Source organism: Petaurus breviceps, unplaced genomic scaffold (assembly GCF_028583685.1).
Source record: "Petaurus breviceps papuanus isolate PSGF00001 unplaced genomic scaffold, PetGlider_PUasm1.0 207, whole genome shotgun sequence".
Lineage (NCBI taxonomy): Eukaryota > Metazoa > Chordata > Mammalia > Diprotodontia > Petauridae > Petaurus > Petaurus breviceps.
In genome coordinates this window covers 5,578,999-5,604,804 of record NW_027185850.1, presented here as the reverse complement: position 1 = coordinate 5,604,804, position 25,806 = coordinate 5,578,999, and the positions used below count along the sequence as shown (strand labels likewise).

General features: G+C 38.6%; 1 protein-coding gene across 1 annotated transcript in view; it reads left to right on the top strand.

Annotated features, from left to right (window-relative positions):
- LOC138164868 (leucine-rich repeat-containing protein 7) overlaps positions 1–25,806 on the top strand; it is a 602,064-nt gene that overhangs the window by 489,549 nt on the left and 86,709 nt on the right. Inside the window, exons 15-21 of the mRNA XM_069092797.1 lie at positions 4,060–4,159; positions 5,370–5,494; positions 7,714–7,962; positions 12,508–12,708; positions 14,058–14,169; positions 14,387–14,567; positions 19,918–21,598. Coding sequence (XP_068948898.1) covers positions 4,060–4,159; positions 5,370–5,494; positions 7,714–7,962; positions 12,508–12,708; positions 14,058–14,169; positions 14,387–14,567; positions 19,918–21,598 — 2,649 coding nt within the window. The remainder of the gene's footprint in view (positions 1–4,059; positions 4,160–5,369; positions 5,495–7,713; positions 7,963–12,507; positions 12,709–14,057; positions 14,170–14,386; positions 14,568–19,917; positions 21,599–25,806) is intronic.

Here is a 25,806-nt window from a genome sequence, read left to right as displayed (position 1 = left end):
AGATAGATAGATAGATAGATAGATAGATAGATAGATAGATAGATAGACGGACGGACGGACGGATGGATGGATGGATAGACACATGTATCTATAGATATATAGGCATGTACACACATATATATAAAAGATTTTCCTATAAAACTACTCCTGGAATTTTGTAGTCTACTGGTTCTGCATTTTCATCCATACCTACAGCATAAATATCAAAGGTGAGCATTATTGACAAATTCTACCATCTAAAAATAACATGAGATAGTTCAAAGAGTTGCCTTTTGTCAATCTTTTTTCTCTCTTTTTTTTGGAGGGGGAAGTCAGGCCAATTGGGGTTAAGTGACTTGCCCAAGGTCACACAACTAGTTTTTGTGTTAAGCGTCTGAGGCCAGATTTGAACTCTGGTCCTCCTGACTCCAGGCCTGGTGCTCTATTCACTGCACCACCTAGCCACCCCTAAAATGTTGCTTTTCAATCCTGGTTATTATCTCATGTCCACCCATCCCATCCTTTCTATCCTTACTGCCTGCACTCTCAGACCAGTTTCCCCATCACCTCACCCAATCAAATGAGATGTTATTTGTAAAGTATCCAGCACAATGCCTGGCACATAGTGGGAACTTAATAGATGCTTGTTCCTTTCCATCCCTTCCCCAGTCCATCCTTCACATCACTGCATCATCCCTGATGTCACCCTCCCTACGTGAGGGTGTTCCCCATTGTTCTGTCCTGTACCTTTTTCTATACATAGACTTCTAGCATCATCAGCTCCCAGTCTGGAGGACCATCTTTTATGAATATGATTCCCCTTTCTATATGCCCAAGTCTCTCTCCAGAGTTTCAGTTCCATACCCCCACTTGTCTATTAGCTGACATTTCAATCTCAATGTCCTGAAGACATTTCAAACCCAATATCTCCAAGACATGACTTGCTGATCTTTCCTCAAAGGCCACTCCTCTTCCAAACATGCCTATTTCTATAAAAGGCATGCCATTTATCCAGTCTCTCACATTTGTGACCTTAGCACTATCCCCATCTCTTCTTTTTTCCTAACCCCACAGCAATCAATTACCAAATCTTGCTGTTTCTACCTCTAAAACATCTCCACTCAAGTAGCTACCATCTTAGTTTAGCACTCACATCTCTTTTCTAGATTGTTGCAGTGATCTCTTGGTCATTGGTCTCTCTGCCTCAAATCTCTCCATACCGTCAGAGTAAGTTTCCTTAAACGCAGCTAAAAACATGTCACTCACCCACTCACTCAGTCCCAGTGGTTCCCTTTTGACTCAAGGATAAGATATAAATTAATGTTTGATCTCAATCAGCCTTTGCCACTTAACCTTACCTTGTCTCTCTAGCTTCATTACACATTACTCTTCCCCCATCTTCTACAGCCTAGCCAAACTAACCTCTCTGTTCTTCCTACGGAGTGCCTCATTTCCCTTCTTTGTACTGTCTTTCACCATACAATCATCACACCCTGTGTTTTGGGGTTGTTGGTTTTTACCAGTCCAAAAATTGGTTTATAATCCTCTATTGTGTAACTGTAGCATGCTATAATTCTGTTCCTCATTCCACTTAAAAGATAAACAGAGCAGCAATTATTCACCAGTAACATATGGATATGCATTTATCTCTTGAGCCTTGCAAGCCACGAACCTAGAATTCTCAGTGCATTGTCAGTATTCGGTTTTAACATATATTCATGTGTGCTGCATGCATCCTAATCTTACACCAAAGACAGTTTAGTAATAAATGATTTTTAAGTAATATCAGCACAATTTTTTTAAAAGTGTCACATAATGATCACACCCCACTTTTTTGCAAAAATAAAATTGGCATAAAATCTGCAAGTTATGCAATGAAGCATAGCATCTCAGAGTTGGCCATCTCCCCCCTGGAGCGCATTCCTTCTTCACCCCACCTCTGTGTCTTTCCTTAAGACACAGCTCAAGTGCCACGTTTCACCCAAAGCCTTTCCTGATCCCACAAATTGCCCACATCCTCCCTCCATGGTAACCCAGTATTTAACTACCTTCTATTGACTCTCTACATACTTCGATGTGTACCTGCTGTGCCCCACCCTCGATGGAGTATGAGCTACATTAGAGTAGGGATTGTTTCATTTTGTGTGTGTGTTTGTATCCCTGGTTCGTAACACATTGCCCTGGCACATAAATCGGTGCTTAACAAATGCTTGCTGATTAATTGATGAATAATTTTTCTTGTGTACAGACGAAGTCATATCACTTCTTGATTCAAACTCCTTCTTTGATTCTCCATTATGTCATTGGAAATTTAATCAGCATGCCATCCTTGCATTATTCAAATCCTTGATAAACGTCCGAAGCAGCATTTGGCCACAGACAGATTCTTGGGCCACTCTTAGCCACCTGATCAGGTGACCCTAAACCTGTGGTTCAGGGAGCAGGTGAGAGGTATGTTCGTAATACTGCACTCATAATAGGGCCTCCTCCTGTCTGACGTGATTTTGGGCTGGTCACCCAGAATATCTTATCAATATGATGCATAGTTTTCAATGTGTCAAGGGATCCCTATCTGTCATAATAAGTCATACTTCATTCTGAAATCAATGGGAATTGAGAGAATCTATTTTAGAGACCTAAGTCATGAAATTTGTGACTCATTCTTGTGGCACACTATATCATTATTTTTTTCTTTAAAATAATGGCTTTTCTTGTGACTTGTTTCCATATGGGATGCTATATAAAAAACAATCCAATTCAATAACTTGACTGTTTCAGACATATCTTGGAAGTATTACATAAAATTCTTTTTATTCTATTCAACAGGTTTTTGAAAGTATTTCGATAAATTGATTTTTAAAAATTAACAGAGGTCTTGAGTTTTTACTAGAACTTGATATAATCAGATTTTATATTTTCAATCCATTTCAATTCAGTAAACATTTTTAATCACTTACTATGCACAAGGCATGGTGAGGAATATGTATGTATATACACACATATTTGTGTGTATGTATGTGTGTGAGACACTTAATACGACAGTCAATAAATGTATCTTTTTTTCTGTATCATAAAGCAACAATTCAAAGCAACTATTCTTGATGGCATGTTACGTCATGTAAAATCTGTGAACTCTTTATTTCCTGAATTTGGTCATAACTTCATTGTAATGTTTGATCACAGAGCAGATGATATACATAAATGCATTCTTTTATATATGTCAGGTGTTATATGTATCACTAGGAAAACACATCATTGAAAGTTAATGGGCATGCAGAAACATACCTAAAGGATTTTTTTTTCCTTAATAAAAGAAACAACTAGCTGGATTGCATTTGGAGATTCCCCACTGCAGCCCAGCTTCAGGGATACTGATCAATAAAACTGAACTTTGTCCTGTCTTCAATGCTTTGCTTTTGTCTGTATAGATATTACTTCTACCTTCTCTGATATTTATGGTCTCCTAAGGGTTGCCATTCATCATCCTGAAGAAAACTGATGATGAACATCTCTGAGCTTATCCAAGTTGTTTGTCAGAGGACAGAATTTGGTTCATCCTCAGAACTGTACTCAAAGTCTCTCCACTTAGGTAGGGCCTGCCACTGTTCCAGTAGAAGTGGAAAACATAGCCTAGAGGCCACATGTGGCCCTCTAGGTCCTCAAGTGAGGCCCTTTGACTGATTTCTAACTTCACCAGGGATTTGGCCTCAAGGCAACAGGCTCCCCAACCCTGGCCTGTCCTTTGGGAGTCCAGAGTTTTCTCCAAACCTTAATGAGATACCAGACTAGGACATTTTTAGACTAAAGAATATTTTTGTAATTTGGATAATAACCTTCACTGACATTCAGTTTGGAATCCTAAGTGCTTGAGAATGTGTTTCAGCCCCAATCTTCATTTCCATCATATAAACTCTCATATCTTACCTCTCCCCACTTTCCCAGGACTTATGTTGATTTGTTCATTCAGGGCCTTGAAGAAGGAAATTTGGGATTTTATTTGGTTTCATTTTTCAAAAAATTCTTCAATTAGACACATGTGTATTTTTTACTTTCTGATCTTGCTTTGTTTTTCCTTTGCAGTCAAAGGCCCTTATCCCTTTACAAACCGAAGCTCACCCAGAAACAAAACAAAGAGTCTTGACTAACTACATGTTTCCTCAGCAACCTCGAGGTGATGAAGGTAAATCACCATCAGAAATATCTTCTAAAAACTAAGTTTGAAAATTTTTGTAATAATTATTTATTATATAAAGGGATTATTTTGGCTTTGACCTCCGGACAGTGACGTCTGTGGATGGGTAAGGCTATGGATGTGTTGATACTGTCAATGTCATAACTTCTTAACAACTGAATAGATGTATGTAAAAATAATTTGGGGTTTTTTTCTGATCCAGGAGTGACTTTGATTTTTCTCCAGCCTAATCATTCTGTCCAAAGAAACCTCTTTGGAAACATCCAAAAAAAATGTTCCCTCCCTTGTTAAATAGAAATGGCCAGTTGAATTTAAGGAATTTCCTGAATGGAGGTATTGTAGATCTAGGAGACAATCAATCAAAGAAGGTTCTAGCATTTCTTTCCCAGGGTATTTTAAACAGGCATTCAGTTAAGTGGAATGATACAAGGTCAAACTGAGGCAAGTAGAATTAACTCAAGTTCTCCAGGAGCTGTTATCAAGCCTGGGTTCCCTAGTTTGACAAGCACAAACTGCATGTCCCGTGAACTCGTGACATCAGCGGCCCTGAGAAATTCATCTCAAAAAGGCATTTTGCAAAGTGTTACAATCTTGTCTTTCCCAAGGTGAAGCATTTTATCCAAGAAATGCTAATAAGCACTTTTTTTTTTTAATTTAAATTAAAAACAAAGGTTAGAGGGGGAGGGGTAAAGCTCTGGAAAAATTCTACCTTACCTATTTATTCTTCGTGTTTTCAAGGAAATGCTTTTCGAATTTCAGACTTGAATAGAATAATGGAAATCCACGTATGAAACTCCAAATGACTCTTGCCATTCCTTCTCCCAGACAGGGAAAAAAATCACCTGCTTTTTATCTCCAAAAATGGGATAAAATGCTGGGAACCTTCTTCCATTAGAAACCATATGTATAAGGTGTCCTATGCAAAAGATTCCACATCCCACCCTCTGCATATCCAGCTGTGCACACTAGAAGGCTCAGAAGCAAGGCCATTTTGGAAGAAATGGAAATTACTAAGAGTTGATTTTAAGTTAAAATGTAAAAGGCCATGTAGCAGCAGTTGGAACGTTGATTGTGCCCCCTTTTCTTCAGTTTTTAGTACCTTTCAGCCGTTTTGCTTGACGCATTAGTTGAGGATTGTTGATAATGCTCTATTAGAAAAGTCCCTTGGCTCTGATAACCCTTTGGGATGTGACTGTAGATTTCCAGTCAGACAGCGACAGTTTTAACCCTACTCTGTGGGAGGAGCAGCGACAACAAAGAATGACTGTTGCCTTTGAGTTTGAAGACAAAAAAGAAGAGGACGACAGCGCCGGAAAAGCGAAGGTGAAGCTTCTCTATCTTGCTCCCAGCCTCCCAGCCCCCGCACGCTAGGAAGCTGCCCCAACTTCCATTGGCGCTCTGGATGCAGTCAAGGGTTAGAGCATACTGAGTAAGGGAAGTCATCCTCCCATGCCCCTGCTAACTGTTTTTAAAGATAGCAACACGGTCTCCTTTCAGAAAGATTAAGAACCTTGCAGCTCCTTGATCTGCCCCTCCGGGTGAGATTGCTCCTCATACTGCCCCAGCTCTGACTGAGGGACCCTTGGGATATTTGGCATAGCCCTAGGGACAGAGAGTCAAGCTGCTACCCAATGAGAAAAGACCATTCTGAGTACAGATTATCATTAAGTAAAGTCATCATCATCATGAAAAAATGACACGAACTCTCAAGAGATTTATTTTAGTCTTTCCTCTACAGCCTTGGTTTTCTTTTAATTATTGAGCCATGTATCATACTTACTGAACTGAGGCTAAATGTAATGAATGTTGAACTTCAGTCTTAAAATGTCAAGGACTGAAGTGTCGCTGGTATAGTCAAGAAAAGACCAGGAATACATTTAAATCTGAGGATAAAAAATAATTAAGGACAAGAGTAACTAAAGCTGGTAGATGATGTTTTCATTGTTTCAAATGTCCTCAAAATGTCAACCTCACGGGATATTTAAATAAATATCCTTTAGTAATTTCCAATCCATTTAACTTAGATGAATTCAGAAATGTAAATACATTTCCACTTTCTGTCAATGTCAAGTTTCAGTGTCTTCTATCATCATGGCAACATCTTGGATCTCTCATTAAATTTTTTTCTTATTATTTATGCACTTTTCTCATCATAGATACTAACAACTCTCACTCTAGTTGACTAATTAAGCAGGTAACTTAATATGCATCTCGCCGACAAATTTTGTGGTCACCTTTGACTTTACACCCTTCCTTCAACCCCACTCATTTCCTGACCTTTCTTTTGAACATTAAAGTGCTCTCTGGATACAGGGCAGCAAGGTAGTTAGTTGAGCATTCATTGGCGTAGCATATGTTTTTTCTAGTAACAGGGGAAAAAAAACTTTTTTTTTGTTATGGGAATTTTGCAAAAATATCTTGGTGTCTTGGTGATTATGGGCTCAAAATAACTTGGGAGGATTTTTATTTAAGTTTCCAGGAAAAAAAAAATAGTCTTGATCAGAATTCCTCTTGCTTTTAAGATTATCGTTATTAAAAGCCCCCCAAACTAAACAGAGAAGGCGCTAATCTACCCGAATTTTCAACACTAGACCCAGCAGCAATGCTAACATGCTCTGACCTGGACTTCAGAAGCATTTTCCTACTTTACTGAATTTCCAAAACTCCCAGCACTTCTCACTGGCAGTCTTAGAGTAGCCAAGGGGGCGTGTGTGTGCGTGCGTGCCAAAGCACAGCTACCTCAGTTCCCAAAGACTGGCAAGTCAAACCATTATTCAGAAGTCTGTCTTGTGGAGTTTATTGGTCAATCAAGAAGCATTTATTAGGCACTTTCTAGGTACCAGGCACCAGACTAAGTGCTAGGGAGAAGACAAAGACCAAAGCAAGGTCATTAGCCTCTGGGTGGTGGCTTATTATGGGGACTAGGGGGGAATTGGGGGTTTCTTCTTCTGGTTTAGGTTGCTTTTTTGCTTCTACATTAGCTTTTCTTTTTACTTTGGAGTTTGTTTCATGGTTTTTGTTGTTATGGTTTTGGTTTTGTTTTGTTTAATTCCCATCTACTTGGTTGTGGCTGATTTACGTATTTCCAATGCCAGTGTCTTTGGGGCAAATTAGAATGCAAACATTCTTCTAAATAAGTCATCATGGAGGCATGATGAATGGGTTACACTGAAATCTTAAATGAGATTAATCTCAGTTTTCTGGTTCATTACACGTGCATTAAATTCAGTGCCCATCTTATCTCTTAATATATGCCAATTCAAAAAAATGGAAAACCTATGCCATCAACTTCCATATGAATTAATGTATAGTTCCTGTATGTAGCATAGCATGACTGCTGCCTTTTGTGACCAGTTGAGACCCATTAGCATCCTGCTGTAATATTGCTGTTTGGTAAAATAGAGAGAAAGCTAATTTGCTTCGTTTTTCAATGCATTACTGGAAAAAAGCGCTAAAATGAGGATAGAGACATGATAACAAATTGAAAATGTTGCTACAGTGCTCCTCTTTCTCCCAGAAAATGGAGATTCCTTCTCCCACAGGATCACCCCTGCCATGCCCCCTGGGAAAGGGGCCAGCGTGGGATTACCCTCCAACCTGCCAGACTGGCTGGTGATTGCTGCACACCATGGGCCAGGTGTGATCAGCAGATCCAAGACATGCCAGTTCCCCAGATTGACCCCCAGCTGGCATGGGGGTGTATAAGTGGCCTCCAGCAGGACAGGAGCATGTGCACTCCATTGCCAGTTGCAGCAAATTCCACCACTCTTCCCTCTCTAAGTGGCAGACAGGTAGGCCTAGGTGTTCGGGGCAGGAGATTCTCCCCCATAAAGACTGCCTTGGAGCCTGTGGTCCATGGGGTATGTTCTGCATGGTTTTTGTAAGGAATGATGATTGCTTACCTCTTTTCCAATTGCCATTATTTGATCCAGATTGAATTTTGTTATGGATACTTGGCAATATCAGCATCTGCGTGGTGGGGTTGGGGGAAAGAGGAAATGTTAAAGGGGAGGGAAAAACAATTTGGGGGGGGGGACCTCCAGGGGGGATCACTGGGTGGCTTTTGACTTGGGTGGACTGATTTTGGTTGTTTGTAGCTTGTGTTGTTAATGATGGACTTTCCCATCCCAAGCATGAGAATATCAGTAGAACATTAGTCACTAGACAGACGTGTCACCAGTTAGACAACTGGTCAATTTAAGCTTCATGGAAATGAACATGTGGGGGTAGCTGAAGTATATAAATCTTTCATTTTTAAAATGATGTTGCACTCGGATGAAAATTCACAGGAAAGGGACATTGGCACTAAGATGGGATTTTGTTATAAGATTTCAATTTACTTTGGAGTTGAAAAATATAGTAACATTTTAATGAAATGATAAACCTGCCATATAGGTCTCAGACTTTTCTTTTACAATTGAATTTATTATCACTTAAAGAAGTCCTAAGTCAAGGGGTGGCTAAGTGGCACAGTGAATAGAGCACTGTCCCTGGAGTCAGGAGCACTTGAGTTCAAATCCAGACTCAGACACTTAACTAGAACTTAACTAACACACTAGACATGTGACCTTGGGCAAGTCACTTAACCCCAGTTGCTCTAAAGTCCTAATTCATCATATTCCTGATACATCATGAATTAGGTTTTAGGGAAACATGGCTTAGTGGACAGGGGGCTTTGAGGCAAGAAGGATCAAGTTCAAATCTGCCTCAGACTTTTACTGTGTGACCCTGGACAAATCACTGAATCTTTCTTAGCCAGTTTCTTCATCTGTAAGATGAGGGTGGCCTAGAAGTTCCTCTGGCCCAAATCTATGGTCCTATAGGTCTAATGGTCCTGAGCTGGACAAAAACATTTTTGCAAAGTCAGGCAAAGTGAGAATTTCTTCCTCTAAAGTGTTCAAAAATTTCTTTTGATGTTAAAAAAAATCCATCTAGGAATAAGATATTTCAAAATGAAATTATCAGCACAGTATTTTTCTCCTGGAATTTAACTTTATTTTGTTTTTACTGTTAAATAAAATAAGAATCAAGTAATTTTTTAAAGGAAACAATGATGGCTCTATTTTAAACATGGAGATTTGTCCATTTCTAAATTCTAGTCTTGTAAACATAAAGTGCTTTAAGAAATTTTGGCTTCAAAACTAATGTTTTCATATTTCTAAACCACAGATTTACCATTTCAATTCAGAATTCTTAAACAAAATCATTTTTACAATTGATTTAAAAATGAAAGAGAAATAGCATAAAACATTCGCTTATTTTATGTAAACTGACTGAATATTTCAGTAGGTTCTTCTATTCTATAAAATGTATTTTGCATGAACAAATACAACAGGTTAAGTGATAGAATAAAACATTTTAATAATCAAATAATTGCTAGTAGATATGTTACCTAAACCTATACAAATTAATTTTTTCTAGATTATGAACTAGAATAAAAGACAACTTTTCCTAAACATTTTAAAATTAAAAGAAATATATATTTTAGATTATTGTGATATTAAAATAACGGTTTCTGATCATATATTTATCATCACTGGAGCATTTGACATAAATATTGAAAATCAGTAAAAAGAATCACTAAGGTATAATCAAACATGTATTTTCTAAATTTTTAAAAGTTGATATTATACTACCTTGTGGCACATGCTTCAGACACTCAGGAAAAAAAAATAAACCCATTTATTTTATTTTAGTGTTTGTCTCTATTATACAGTCTGTGTGTGTGTGTGTGTGTGTGTGTGTGTGTGTGAAGCCTATACTGGTGAGTTGTCTATAGCATCAAAATACCTGTGATTGGTCTTTGCCACTGAAGTAGATTTCCTTTCAAATAGATCTGAATAAGATTAGGGGAAAAAAACCAAAGGTGGTATGGCAAAGCACATTCATTTGAATCTTGATTTGCCAAAGGGATTCATTTTTTTATTTAAAAATCAATATTAATATCAACTTACTTTATCTTATAACTTTAACTTCTCAGTGACTGGCACATCTATTATTTCATTATATCTTTACAACAACCCACTGAGATAGATTAAGTAAGTGTTATGATCCTTATTTTACATATAAAGAAACTGAGTCACAAAGACTATTTGGTTTACCTATAGTGACCCCTCTTGTTAAGAAGAGAGCTGGGCCCAACAATCAGGTCTCCTGACTCCTAGTCCAGCAGCACTTTCAAGTAAGACCATCATGTCTCCTCTAACAAACTTAAAATAAGGAGATTATTTTCCAAATTAAATATCTGTCCCCAAATCTGTTTTATACAAATATATCTTCATTTGATTACTGGATATATTGCCAAATATTGACAAAATATTCAGAAAATATCATGAATCTAGTTAGGACCACACTGTCATGTAATCATATCAATATCGAGCAGGTTCGACAAAAAATAACACATTTTATTCCAAATAGATCTTGAATGGGCAAAATGGCTTCTTTTCTTGACTCTTCAATGTACCATAGAAATTGAATATGTTAAAATTACTTTGAAGGTAAAGAAATGGTAACATGTATAATTTTAATTTTTATCATATTTGAACATAATTTTCTATATCAACACTATGTGTTAATAAAAATAATATATTGACAGAAATCATAATTCCTGGATTAAAAATATTTGCATTTTTAGAAATTGTCACTTTTTTACTTAAAACTTATGATATCAAAAATGCTGAAGTTCAATAAAATAATTAAAAATTAATCAAATATGGCATATTACCATTCCCAATTTGCATAGGAGTGTATGTATTTTACTAGCAAAAATACTATTTTTTTCATTTAAGATTCACTATATGGAATTAATCTTTTTTAAAAACACCTTTATTATAACATCTAAAACTGTTCATAAGGCTTATTTTCTTTGAAGCCTAGACTTCAATAGCCCTTGTGATTTGTTATATTTCTGCATTAATCCTCATGCTATGAATTCTAATCTAATCTATTTTCATAATAGAAAAAAATTTAAGTTGTGTGCCTTTCTACCAAAATATTTTACATATCTCTAAACAACTTTCTAAATAATTGGTTACTTCTTATTACAGAATTAGAAATATAATCTGGACAGAGGAATAAGAAGAGATTTTGTTTTGTTTTGTTGTTTGGTTTGGTTTGGTTTGGTTTGGCTTGGTTTGGCTTGGTTGTTGTTTTGAGGAATTTTGAATGTTCAATTCCCTTTGGATGGCAAAGCAATTTATGTCAATTTCCTGTTTCCTAAGAATTTTATCAAGTTATACACACACTCACTCACACACACAATTTCCACATCTGGATGAAAGTCCAAGGCTGTCATGTTCATATGCTACTCTTTTGTTAGATAGCATGGGGTGGGGGTGGGGGGTTAATGGGTTAAGACAAATTGCACAACTGAATTTTCATTTTCATTATTTTTAAGTCAGTTCTGACAAAAGTGTTTCAGTCCAGCTGCATTGTGATAAGTAACCTAAAGGCAGTCTATTCTATATGGAATTTCTCATTTCTCTATAAATTAACTGTTCAGAAGTCACATACACCTTAGTTCATTAAATTTAGATCAGCAGAGGGAAGCAGAGTTGGAGGTGGTTCTAAGGCCAATCTTTGCCAAAATAAAAGCTAGAATTCCTCTTGTCAGAGGGACCATTCAATGGCATTGAACTAAATACCAATCTAATGGAAGTCAAAGCATCCTGGCTAGGTGATTGCTTCACTTCTTCATTTCTCTTGACTGGCTTGACTCTGATCTAACACATTAAAACGTTGTACTTCGGTGAAACTAAATGTAAGTGACTCTTACAATGCTTCTCCCTGCTCCTACTTTGGAAATGATGTACATTTCAAAGTAATGTGGTCATTAACATCTCTCTGATGCATATTAGGACACCAGATGTTATCTACTTTTCATTTTTTCTTTTACATATAACAATACTGCATGAAATTCATTGAAGGAGGGATGTCTCCCCTCCTTTCCTGCATGTGTACCATTAACATCAGTAGTATTACCTATAAGTAATTAATGAATAGAAGGAACAAGCCCCCAAAGTATAAAATATTAAGTGACTAATAACAAAATGATGCAATAGTTTAAATGCTCCTTCAGTATTTCAAGCATTTAAATTACTGCGATTCTCAGACATCTGCTAGGTAGATCTGAGAAGAGAGTAGGATATAAAAACCACATGAACAAAAGAACTGGGGAGTATGATAAGCACTCTTCCACAGAAAGTACCATTTCTCGAATGCCTATGGTGTTTGTGATTTTGTGTGTACTTTTACTAGCTATTGTGTGTATGGTAGAAGTTTTATGAAAATGCATACCAAAGTCATTTTGGATTAAATTTCTTATTATAAATTTGCAGGTTGAGATAAACCTAAAACGATATCCTACCCCTTACCCAGAAGATTTGAAGAATATGGTAAAATCTGTCCAAAATCTGGTGGGGAAGACCAGCCATGGAGTGCGTGTTGAGAATTCAACTCCAGTGGCCAATACGGACCAGCCTGTGAAAGAGAAGTATGAGCACAAGTGGCCAGTTGCCCCAAAGGAAATTGCAGTTGAGGTATTTCCAAGTTATTAGCCATTTCCAGTATGATATCGGTGCTTAGAATTGCTAAGCAACGTGACATTGATTTGTGTTTAATAGCTACTCCTGAGTAAGTTAAATTACGTCAAGGACATTAGTTGAATTTTTAAAAACTCATCCAAACATTAGTCTCATATTGTACTCTTTCAGTCTAGTAATTAACAAAGAACCCAAATTTTCCAAACTTAAATTAAGAAATCGTTTACTTACCCAGAAAGATCTGGCCAACACCAAGTATCTTATGGTAATGATACATTTTCGGTTGACCCCAAATATTCATTATATTAATCATTAAAAGAAAAAATCTATTGTAACAAACTAAACTCATGATTCTTGATTGTTGCTATTATACATGTTTCATATTTCATCGTTATTTGGATTAGAGCAGATGGCATATGACTTTCTTATTGGGGGCAAGTCTTTCGTGTAAAAACTCATTAACTCTGAAAGCAAAATTTGAGCACGTCTTCCTTATTCCACGCCCAACACTTTACCCACTGTGCTACCTACCTGTCCTATGTTATATGCCTGTCATAAACCCCAGCCCTATCACAAAGGCAGATATGGATCTTAGAGAAGCAGTGTGTGGTGGCCACTAGAGTGAACCATCTGGAGTTAGGAAATTAGGAAGACCTTGGCTCATGTCCTGGCTTAGGTGCTTCCTGCCTGAGTGACCGAGGGCTTGCCATTTAATGACTGTGAACCTCAATTTTCTTGACTGTAAAATAGAGGCAGCCCTGTGCAGTGGAGAGCTGATTTTGGAGTTAGGAACACGTGGGTTTGAGACCTGCGTGTGACCAGGTATATGTCATTTAGACTCTCAGTGCCCCAGGCACCTCTGCAATCCCATAAATTACCAAGAAGCTGTTCATCTGCATTAATCCACTGAGCCTCTGTATAACAATGATACCTCTGGGATACAATATCCCAGGGTTGGCATGAGGTTCCAACACCTATTGGGTGTAAAGTGTTTTCCAGATTTTATAGCACCCTATAAATGCTATAACTGTTGTTTCATGTGTGTTTTATTATGGTTATGCTTTAAATTTAAACAGAGAACATCAGAAAGCAAGCCTTCTCAGTCTTTCAGTGGCCCACCTACTGCTTTGCACACAGTAGGTACTCATAAAGACTGCTGGACCAATGAATGTGGGATTGCCTGCCCAATGTAACAATTTCTAGTGCTCACTCAAATTGAGAGTGTACAAGAGGCCTAATTCCCCTCTCCCCCAGGGTCCTTTGAGCTGTGTCACCCTCTCTGATTCCGAGGCAGCCATTGGGTCACTTTCTATTCATAGGTTTTCTCTTATTTTCCCATCCCTCAGGATTCCTTTGTTCATCCAGCCAGTGAAATGAGGATTGGGGAACTTCACCCTTCACTGGCCGAGGCTCCGCTATACCCTCCCAAACTTGTTCTTCTAGCAAAAGACAAAAAGGGTAATACTTAAAAACTGGCATTTAAACAATTCTCAGGATATTGGTACGGGGCTACCTGTACAAATACCATGTTTCTCATGATATTTCATGTACATCTCTTTTACAGTTGTATTTTCTGAGATTAGAGTTCAGTGTTTGTTTTCAGATCATGATGTTCTGGGAAGTGTCGAATTGTAAGTAGCCACAACTCTGATAACTTTTCCCCCTTAAATTGCAGAATCAACAGATGAGTCTGAAGTCGATAAAACTCAGTGTCTGAATAACAGCGTTTCCTCGGGTACTTATTCAGACTACTCACCTTCTCAGGCTTCCTCAGGATCATCGAACGCCCGTGGTAAAGCAGCGTCTTTGCAAACAACAACTAAAGATGCAGGAAATCATTCTCTGTGGGGCAACAGGTGGGTTCACATCTCCCTCTTTGGGGTTCCCAAATGACTATTTGTTTTCTCATTTAAAAATAAAGCAGAAGTGTAGGGGGTGTCTGGATGGCACAGTGAATGGAGCACCAGCCCTGGAGGCAGGAGGACCTGGGTTCAAATCCAGCCTCAGACGCTTTACACAAAAACTAGCCGTGTGACCTTGAGCAAGTCACTTGACCCCAGTTGACCCCCCCAAAAAAGGCAAAAAAATAAATAAATAAAGCAAAAGTGAAGACTACCCTCTTGCCTCAGGGATTAGTTTAAGTACATGAGTGAGTACAGCACACAGAGCATCCTGGACTGAGTGGGTCAGATCACTGAGGACCCACCAAGTGAGGGCATTCTGAGAATGGGGGGAATACAGGGCAGAAAGACCTTGTTTTCCTTCCACATTCCTAAACCATGTTGAAAACTGTCAAGTTGGAACATCAGCTAGCACTAGAATTAACCCGATAAAGTCAATGTGGCACACAAAAGCACTGAGCTTCTCCCCAGTGATTCTGCCCCACCTTCTCCCATTCACAGATGAATCAGGGCAGAAAGGGTAGGCTCCTAAAGAGGAGCAACGTGCTTGGAACATTGCCCCTTTGTCTATTAGTTTTCCTTTTGTGAGCAATGGGCAAGCCATTATCAGGGGGGTTCATGCATCCCATAGTCTTTCGCTTTTGCACAGATACTATAATATTCCCACTGTTGACATTTTCTTCATCAACAATTAAGCAGCTACTATGAATGTTTGAGTGAAACAATGTGATAGAGTGGGCAAAATTCTAGGTTTGGAGACATGTGACCAGAGTTCAATGTCCGACTCTGCTACTTGCTAATTTTGTGCTATTAGGCAAACCATTTAGACTTTCTGGGCCTCAGTTTCTTTACATGTAAAATTGTGTGAACCAAATTAACTCTAAGGTCTCTTCTAACTCTCCAACTAGATATACATTTATAGAGATATAGACATGTGTATGACAGTGTGTATACGTGTATATTTGTGGTTAAGTCATGTCTGACTCTTCATGACCCCACAGGCTATATAGCATGCAGGCCTTTCTCTCTTCCACTATCTCCTGAAGGATGTCAAAGCTTATGTTCATCACTTCCATGGCAATATCGGTACATCTCATCTCTGCTGTCCCCTTCTCCTTTTGCCTTCAGTCTTTCCCTGCATCAGAATCTTTTTCAATGAGACCTGTCTTTACATTATGTGGCCAAAGTACTTAAACTTCAGTATTTGGCCTTCCAATGAATAGTCTGACTTAATTTCTTTAAGTATTGACAGATTTGACCTCCTTGCTGCCCAAGGGACTCTCAAAAGTCTTCTCCAGCACCACAATTTGAAAGCATTGATTTTGTGACACTCAGGTTTTCTTATATTCCAACTCTCACAGCCATACTATAAAAACTGGAAAAACCATAGATTTGACTATGCAGACCTTTATTGGAAGGTGATGTCTCTGTTTTTTTAATATGCAATCCAGATTTGCCATAACTTACCTTCCAAGGAGCAAATGTCTTTTTAATTTCATGGCTGCAGTCACTGTCTACAGTGATCTTTGAGCCCAAGAATATAAAATCTGACACTCCTTCCCTTTTATCTCTCTCTATTTGCCAAGAAATGATGGGACCAATTGCTAGGATTTTTAGGTTATTTTGTGTTAAGCTTCAAGTCAGCTTTTACACTCTACTCTTTTACCCTCATCAAGCACCTTCTTAATTTCTCTTCCTTTTCTGCCTTCAGAGTAGCGTTATCTGCATATCTGAGGTTGTTGATATTTCTCCCCAGCAGCCTTAATTCTGGTTTTTGATTAATCCAGTCTGGCCCTTCCCATGATATATTCTACTTGTAAACTAAATAAATAATGTGACAACAGACAGCCTTGTCATACTCCTTTCCCCAATCTTAAACCAATCAGTTGTTCCACGTTCAGTTCTAACCATTGCTTCTGACTTGCATACAGGTTCCTCAAGGGACACCTAAGATGATCTGGGAATCCCATTTCTTTGAGGACTTGTCACATTTTGTTGTGATCCACACAGTCAAAGTCTTTAGTGTAGTCAATGGAACAGAAGTAGATGCTTTTCTGCAACTCCTCTGCTTTCTCCATAATCCAGTAACTGTTGGCAATTTGGTCTTTAGTTCCTTTGCCTTTTAGAAAACCACCCTGTAGGGGAAGCCAGGTAGCACAGCGAGTAAGAGCACTGGCCCCAGTGTCAGGATGACCTGGGGAATTGAATCCGGGACTCAGACACTTAGCACCATACCCAGAAACACCTGGCCGTGTAACCTTGAGCAAGTTACTTAACCCCAATTGCTTAGGGGCGGCCAGGTGGCTCAGCAAGTAAGAGCACCGGCTCCAGTGTCGGGATGACTTGGATCAAACCCAGGCTCAGATACTCAGCACCACACCCAGAAATAACTGGTCGTGTAACCTTGAGCAAGTTACTTAACCCTGATGGCTTAAAAAAAAAAAAAGAAAAAGAAAACCACCCTGCTATTCTTCTAATTCTCAGTTGACATATTGCTGAAGCCAAACTTGGACAATGTTAAGCATAACCTTGATGGCATGTTAAATGAGCACAATTATCCAGTAATTTGAACATTCTTTGACTTTGCCCTCCTTCAGGATTAGTACATAAACTGATCCTTTCCAATCCAGTCGCCACTAATGAGTTTTCCAAATTTGTTGGCATGTTGAGTGCAGCACTTTAACAGCATCATCTTTTAGGGTTTAAATACCTGAGCTGAAATTCCATCACCTCCACTAGCTGCTAGTGGTGCTTCCTAAGGCCCACTTCACTTTATTCTCCAGGATGTCTGACTCTAGATCGGTAACTACATCATCATGATGCTTGGTGATGTTAAGATCTGTCTTGTACAAGTCTTCTGTCTATTCTTGCACCTCTTCTCAATCTCTTCTGCTTCTGTTAAATCCCTACCATTTTTGTCTTTTGTTATTCCTATTTTTCACATGATAACTCTAATTTTCTTGAAGAGATCTCTTAACTTTCACATTCTTTTGTTTTCTTCTCTCTCTTTGCATTGACTTAGCTGTATATGTCTTTCTCTTTCTCCATTGCCTTTTGCTTTCCTTCTTTCCTTAGCTATTTGTAAAGCCTCATCAGACAGCCATTCTGTTCTCTTGCTTTTCTTTTTCTTTGGAATGTTTCTTGTTGCTGCCTCCTGTACAATATTGTGAACCTCTCTCCATAGTTCTTCAGGCACTCCATCTACCAGATCTAATACTGTAAATGTTTTCATTACTTCCATTTCATATTAATTGTTGTTGTTCAGTTGTTTCAGTAATGTTTAACGTTTCATGACTCCACTTGGAGTTTTCTTGGCAAAGATACAGGAGTGTTTTGCCATTTTCTTCTCCAGTGGATCCATTTTGTCAGGAAATCAGAGGTTAAGTGACTTGTCCAGGGTCACACAGCTAGAAAGAATCTAAGAATGGGTTTGAATATAGGTCTTCTTAACTCCAGGTGTGGTACTCTATCCACCAAGTAACCAGCTGCCTCATATTCGTAAGGCCATACCTATACAATCTAATGGTTTTCTCTATTTTCTTCAATTTAAGCTTGAATTTTGCAATAAGAAGCTCATGCACTAAGCCATAGTTCACTGCAGGGGTTCTTTAAACTGACTGTATAGAGCTTCTGCACCTTTGGCTGCAAAGTATATAATCAATGTGATTTCAGTATTGACCATTTTGTGATGTTCATATGTAGAGTTCCCTTTGGAGTTGTTGAAAAAACATTTGTGCTATGACCAGTGAGTTATCTTAACAAACCACTATTAATCTTTGCCTGACTTCACTTTATACTTCAAGGCCAGACTTGCCTGTTATTCCAAATGATCTTTTGACTTCCTACTTTAGTATTCCAGTCCCCTATGATGAATACGATATCATTTTGGGGTGTTATTTCTGGAAGATGTTGTAGATCTTCATAGAACTGATCAGCTTTGGCCTCTTCAGCATCAGTGGTCGGAGCATAGACTTGTCTTACACTGATGTTGAATGGTTTGCCTTGATATGATATCAAACAGATATCATTCTGTCATTTTTGAGATCATACCCCAATGTTGCTTTTCTCACTCTTTTATTGACTATGAGGGTTACTCCATTTCTTCTAAGGGGTTTCTGCCCGCAGTAGTATATTTAATGGTTACCTGAATTAAATTCACCCATTCCTATCCATTTGAAGTGCACTGACACCCAAGATATTGATGTTTAATCCTTCCATCTCCAGTTTGTCCACATCCAACTTACCCTGGTTTATAGATCTTACATTCCAGGTTCCTATTCAGTATTGATATGTACAGCATCAGACTTTCCTTTCATCACCAAATGTATCTGCTGCTACGCTTCCTTTCAGCTTTGGACCAGCCAGTTAATTAGTTCTGGAGCTAATTGCAGTTATCCTATGCTCTTCCCTAGTAACATGATGGACACCTTCCAACCTGAGCGGCTCATCTTCCAATGTCATCTTTTTTATCATTTTATTACTGTACATAGGGTTTTCTTGGTAAAGATACTGGAATGACTTGCCATTTCCTTCTTCAGTGAATCACCTTTCATCAGAACTCTCTGCTATGACCTGTTCGTCTCGGATAACCCTGTACAGCGTAGTTCATAGTTTCAGTGAATTACATAAGCCTCTCTGCCAGGACAAAGCAGTGATCCAGGAGGAGATATTTATATATACATATGTATATGCACACATATATGTATGTATTTACACATCTCCAGAAAAATAATTTAAATATATACATCATTATATTATATACGTGTTATATAAATATATGTGCACATATAATATATACACATAAGTACATACTTAAAAGTGCATGCATGTGTGTAGATACGTATGAGTATATTAGGTCCTTTCAGATAATGTATTGGGTAATTTTGGTTCACTGAGATGCCATTTAGAAATAGTTGACCTATTTTATTGAATGATTTTATTAACCTAAAAGGAACATTGTAGATTATCTTCCAGTATATAATTTTTCATCCTTGGAAAATATGGCCAAATATGTGCATATTATGTCCCAACAAAGTATTTAGCATATATGTTTGCTCAACATTCTGAGTATCTGGGTTCTTAGTAGACATTATTTGGAGATTATATGAATTCATTAGATGAGCCAAGATCCTTTAAGAGAAGTTATTTCAACTTACATCGTTGATCATTACTATCTCTATATCTGTCCTGTGTGAATGGCCAGCTAAGTGTATACATATAGTATGATGGCATTTTCTACTGCCTGTATTGACAAAGACCAACCTAATTATCATTATCACATTGCTTCTTTTTATCTGTTTTGCAGGATTCCGCAGCCATTTCCACAGCCTATTGACTCAAAGCCATTACTAAGCCAGCGTGAACCTGTGCCACCAGGGAACTTACCCCCACGTCCCGAAAGGCGTCCGATGAGTGAAACATTTGCCGATCATTGGAACGATGGCTCCCATTATGATAACACAGGGTTTGTCGCAGAGGAGAACACAGCAGAGAATGCCAACAGTAACCCTCTGTTAAGTTCTAAGTCTAGAAGCACATCTGCTCATGGGCGTCGGCCTTTGATTAGACAAGACAGGATAGTTGGCATTCCCCTGGAACTTGAACAGTCTACACATAGACACACACCTGAATCAGAAGTGCCTCCTTCCAATCCTTGGCAGAATTGGACCCGAACCCCTAGTCCTTTTGAAGACAGGACAGCTTTTCCTTCTAAATTGGAGACCACACCCACCACCAGCCCTTTACCAGAAAGGAAAGACCATATAAAAGAACCAGCAGAAATAGCTAGTCCTTTCTCTTCGGGAGTACCTTGGGAGTATCATGATTCCAATGCGAACAGGAGTCTCAGTAATGTCTTTTCTCATATTCACTGCCGCCCAGAGCCTTCCAAAGGTGTGATTCCAATTAGCAAAAGCACAGAGAGGCTTTCACCAATGATGAAAGATATAAAGTCCAATAAATTCAAAAAGTCACAAAGTATTGATGAGATAGACATTGGTACATACAAGGTTTATAACATACCATTAGAAAACTATGCATCTGGTAATGATCATTTAGGGAGCCATGAAAGGCCAGATAAGATAATGGTGCCAGAGCATGGAATGTCCAGTATGTCTCGTAGTCAGTCTGTGCCAATGCTAGATGATGAGATGTTGACTTATGGCAGTAGTAAGGGGCAGCCGCCACAGAAGCCCTCTATGACGAAGAAAGTCTATCAGTTTGACCAAAGCTTCAATCCACAAGGAGCAGTAGAGGTGAAAGCGGAAAAGAGGGTGCCACCCCCTTTCCAACAGAACCCTGAGTATATTTCACAACCTGGTAAAACGATCGCGAAGGATCTGGTCAGTCCGAGAGCTTACAGAGGCTACCCCCCCGTGGAGCACATGTTTTCATTCTCTCAGCCTTCTGTGAATGAGGAGGCTATCGTCAATGCCCAGTTCGCAAGCCAGGGCTCCAGGGCAGGATTCCTAAGAAGAGCTGATTCTCTGGCAAGCTCCGCGGAAATGGCCATGTTTAGAAGGGTCAGTGAGCCTCATGAAGTACCCCCGAGTGATAGGTATGGCAGGCCTCCATATAGAGGAGCTCTGGATCGCCAAAGCAGCGCCTCAGTGTCTGAATCCCAGTTCCTCAAAAGGAATGGCAGGTATGAAGATGAACATCCTTCATATCAAGAAGTGAAAGCCCAGGCGGGAAGTTTTCCAGTTAAAAACCTTACCCAAAGGCGGCCATTGTCTGCAAGAAGCTACAGTACAGAGAGTTATGGTGCCTCCCAAACCAGACCAGTTTCAGCTAGGCCTACTATGGCAGCTCTTTTGGAAAAGATACCATCTGACTATAACTTGGGTAACTATGGTGACAAGCCGTCAGATAACAGTGATTTAAAGCCAAGGCCCACTCCTGGGAAGGGAGAGGAGAGCTGTGGGAAAATGCCTGCAGACTGGAGACAACAGCTGCTTAGACATATAGAAGCTAGAAGGTTAGACAGGGTATGTTTGGCATTTCTCTGTAAGAATATCATCGATGCCTCTAGTTTTACATTTTCATATTTTTGAGTACCTGTAGTAAAGCATGAACTACATGACTGAATAGTGATGATCAAAATCTGCTTTGTGTTTGCATTAATGGGAAGATGACCACAAAAGGTTACCTACCGATGACATTTTTTAATAACTTATTAGCATCAGCCATCTGGGGGTAGGGATTTTCCAAATTTGGCCTTGGTCTTCTTGGTGGGGGAAACAAGTCAAAGATTCTTTCATTCTCTTTTGGATAGTTGTCTCTTTTAGACCACTAGAGTACATTCCTCTTCCAAGGATCCAAAATGGTGCCCTAATAGACCAAAATGTGTCATTACACTTATGAATAGTAATGACTTCATTCATCCTTTTCTCAGTAGACTGATTATGTTTAAAAGTCAGGTCTATTTTGTGGAGAACAATTGGCACTTAGTTAAAGCTATGGGATGACTTAAGTTATTGCTTATAATGAACAATAAACATCCCAGCAGGAAATAGGAAGTCAGGATTCCATGTCCTCCTGCACATTTCATTTCTCTTTTTTAAATTGCATTGTTGGTTTTATATAGAAGGAAAAATTTAGATCTGATTTTTTAAGTAAAAAAAAAATAAATGATGATTCTTTGAGATTAGAAACTTAGAAATTAGCATGCATATTATAGTATATGAGAAAATTCATCCAGATTCAGTCAATTATGAAGTCACAATGAAAGGTACCTTATAGCATGATTTAAGAGGTTCAGTTTTGTTTAGGAACTGCTGAAAATCACTTTGTCTTAGGAATTAAAATCTATCCAGGAGAAACATGATGTTTCATTCAATAGAAACTAACGGAGCAAGTAAAATATTTCATGGGTTTTGTTTGTTTAGTTTCAGCATAGGGTCTCAGACATTCTTTACTGAAAGATACTTAAATTGACCGATACTGAATTGATTTTCATTTTTAAAATAGGATCTCTTGTCTTCCTTGGCTACTTTTGGTTGCTCAATGAAAACTGTTAAACCTAGAAAATGGTGGCTATTTCACTTACTCTATTTGAGACTGTAGACTAGAAGAGCATTGCCCATGGCCTTTACAATATAGTTCATTAACTTTGAATTTCATGTTTTCAGAGTTAATTCTTTTGAAGTCATTGTATTATTTGTAACATTTCTGTCATGGCTACATGACAACAAGAGTTTTTGTGGGGGAAAAGAAAGTGGAGATAGGAGTTTGGGAATTAGTTTTTATTTCAATGTGGGAATCAGTTTTGCTTTATAGAATATGTCATCAAAATGTCTATTTCAAATAGGTATACTCATTCATATTAAAGGGAGGTTTTCAAACCAAATCTTCTGATAGGACGTGCTTTGACCCTGCCTTATCTCAAGCAAATCCTTTCTTGGCTCTATGTAGACAGATAACATGGAAAGAAAAATGTTTGGGACCAAAAAACATAGCATTATTTGGATGCTATTTGGATTTGTAGACACAATTGTATATTAACAAAGTAAGACAGGTAACAGAAAAAGGTCCTAAGAAACTTTTCAGTGCTATTTTTCAATGAATAGAGTAGCATAGAGTTACCCAGGGGTGATAGGAAAAGGAATGAAAACAAATAACAAAAAGTCTATTGATTCGAAATATTGTTGCCCCTGACTTAACAGTTAGAACTTCCAATGAATAATAAGAATGATGTTCTCAAGAATCAGCAGAGATCAGATGAATGGAAATGAGGATGGGAATGGAAAAGAGATGGAGAAGTAGGCAGTCTGACCCATTTAGCAAAGAACTGATTAAAAATACATTTTCCATTTACCTAGTATAACCCTTTTTGTAAGTGAACATGAATCTCACACTAACTCTCTGTATTATATTCCATAAGTCTGATTTTCTTAAAAGTAACTAGTGTGGGGCAGCCAGGTAGCACAGCGAGTAAGAGCAGTGGCTCCAGAGGCAGGATAACCTGGGATGGACTCCAGGCTCAGACACTTAGCACCACCCAGAAACACCTGGCCGTGTAACCTTGAGCAAGTTACTTAACCCCAATTGCTTAGGGGTGGCCAGGTGACTCAGCGAGTAAGAGCACCAGCCCCAGAGTTGGGATGACCTGGATAGAATCCGGGCTCAGACATTTAGCACCCACCCAGAAATAACTGGCCATGTAACCTTGAGCAAGTTACTTAACCCCAATTGCTTTAAAAAAAAAAAAAGTAACTAGTGTAGAAATGGTTTTCAGCAGCTTCTCCTTTAGTTCTAAGAGATTAAAATGCCTCAGGTGATATGAAGACATCCCAAGTCCTGGCAGCTGGGAACAGTTGTCCTCTCCATCTTACTCCTCCATCTAAACAAACTACGCCACTAGCCATTGAACAGGCATGCGACCAAGCCTACCTACCATGTTCCTAAAGATGTTCGAATAATTCCAAGAAATGAAGCTCAGGCTCTTCTGTGAAGTCCATTCTGAGGCATCCATACTCCTTGGAATTTCCTCTATGTCAAGGTCACAGCAAAAACATAGTGGGCTTCCCTGGAAATTCACCCAGGTCTCTAGAATGAACCCTGATGACCACATTCCAGGGTTCTTTGTCTGATTTGCAAGAAAAAGAACTTCTGGAATTTGGGTTCTCCAGGGAACTGAACAGCTTCCCTGGTGGGGGAGAATCAATGTTTTCCCTGGAAGGAGAGCTACAGAAATAATACCCCAACCACAAACCCAATCCTTGCTTTCCCTCCTGTTTATCCATAGGATGGAGAGTCAACATCTTTTGACATTTAGCTGTTCCTTCAAATCCCCTGTCTTCCCCCACCCCTAGCCATACAGCAATTGTTAAGGACAGAAGTAGAAACACTTTTTATAAAAAATGTTCCTTCTTGAACAAGGAATTAGGGTAACTAAAGAAATCCTTCATGCTCAGCTACATTGTTTTGTATCCCTGTGACTACCCTGTCTTATTGATTTCAATTTTGAAGTGATGATATTGAAAATGACTCGGTAGGGGTGGCTAGGTGGCACTGTGAATAGAGCACCAGCCCTGGAGTCAGGAGGACCTGAGTTCAAATCCAGCCTCAGACACTTAACACTTACTAGCTGTGTGACCTTGGACAAGTCACAACCCCAATTGCCCTACCTCCCCCCTCCAAGAATAAAAACCCAAACCAAAAAAAATTCTGGGTAGAAGAAATTATATGAAATAAACTATTTTCATACAAGATGCCCCAAAAGTCTTACTGCAGATTTAGACTCAGTAGCTTTTAAGACTCCTCTTATATTAGTGTATTATAACTAGAATACATTTTCATTTTGGAGTTCAGGATTGTTAAGGATTATTACTTTAATATTGACACTTTTCAGAATTTCACCATCAGAATTAGTATCTCAAGTTCCAAATCATATGTATATAGTTCTGAACATTTTATTAAGAAAAATGAATGGAAAGACTGAACATAGTTTATTTCTGTGACTCCAAGTAAGAAAATGGTTTAAAATGGCCACATCTATAGAGGGAGTAGTAGTGTCCCTGAAGTTCAGGGCAGCGAGTGCAAGATTTGGCATAAGGATGGAATTTCAATTGGGGCTTTACTGCTCACTCCCTTTGTGGCCTCAGACAAGCCACTGGTCACCTTAAGGGCTTCAGCCCTCAGGAGCAGAGGACTCTTCTAATGCAACATTGATCTTTGATCCCAAATGCCCTCAAAAGTGTATCCTTATTAAACAAGGCTTGGTGCTATTGCCTGAGAGAGTCCATAAAATGACAGGATTTTAAAAGGAATATTCCAGTGCCCGAAATAACTTTAGATTTACTCCTTGAGAGTCCTTGCTTCACCCACCATTTCTGATTTCCAGAACATGTGCATAAGTATTTTGCTGTAGCATATTAATTTGTGGGAAAATAACTTTTACAACTCAATGCGTCAGAGTCCCCCTACTAAAAAATAGAGTTCAGTTCATCAACTTCCATGTTAGTTCATATATTTTATGGAAATAAAAAAATGGGAAGATGTGCTCCAATGGGAAGAGAATTGCTCTAGGAATCAGACAATATGATCTCTTGTGCCACATCTGACATTAACTCTTTCTGTGACCACTAATAAATAATTTGGTCCTTATGGGTCTCAGTTTCCCCAAATATCTAATTAGGGGATTGAGCTAAGTAATGTCCTAGTCCCCAGATGATAAAGAGTGCTTTGGAAGTTC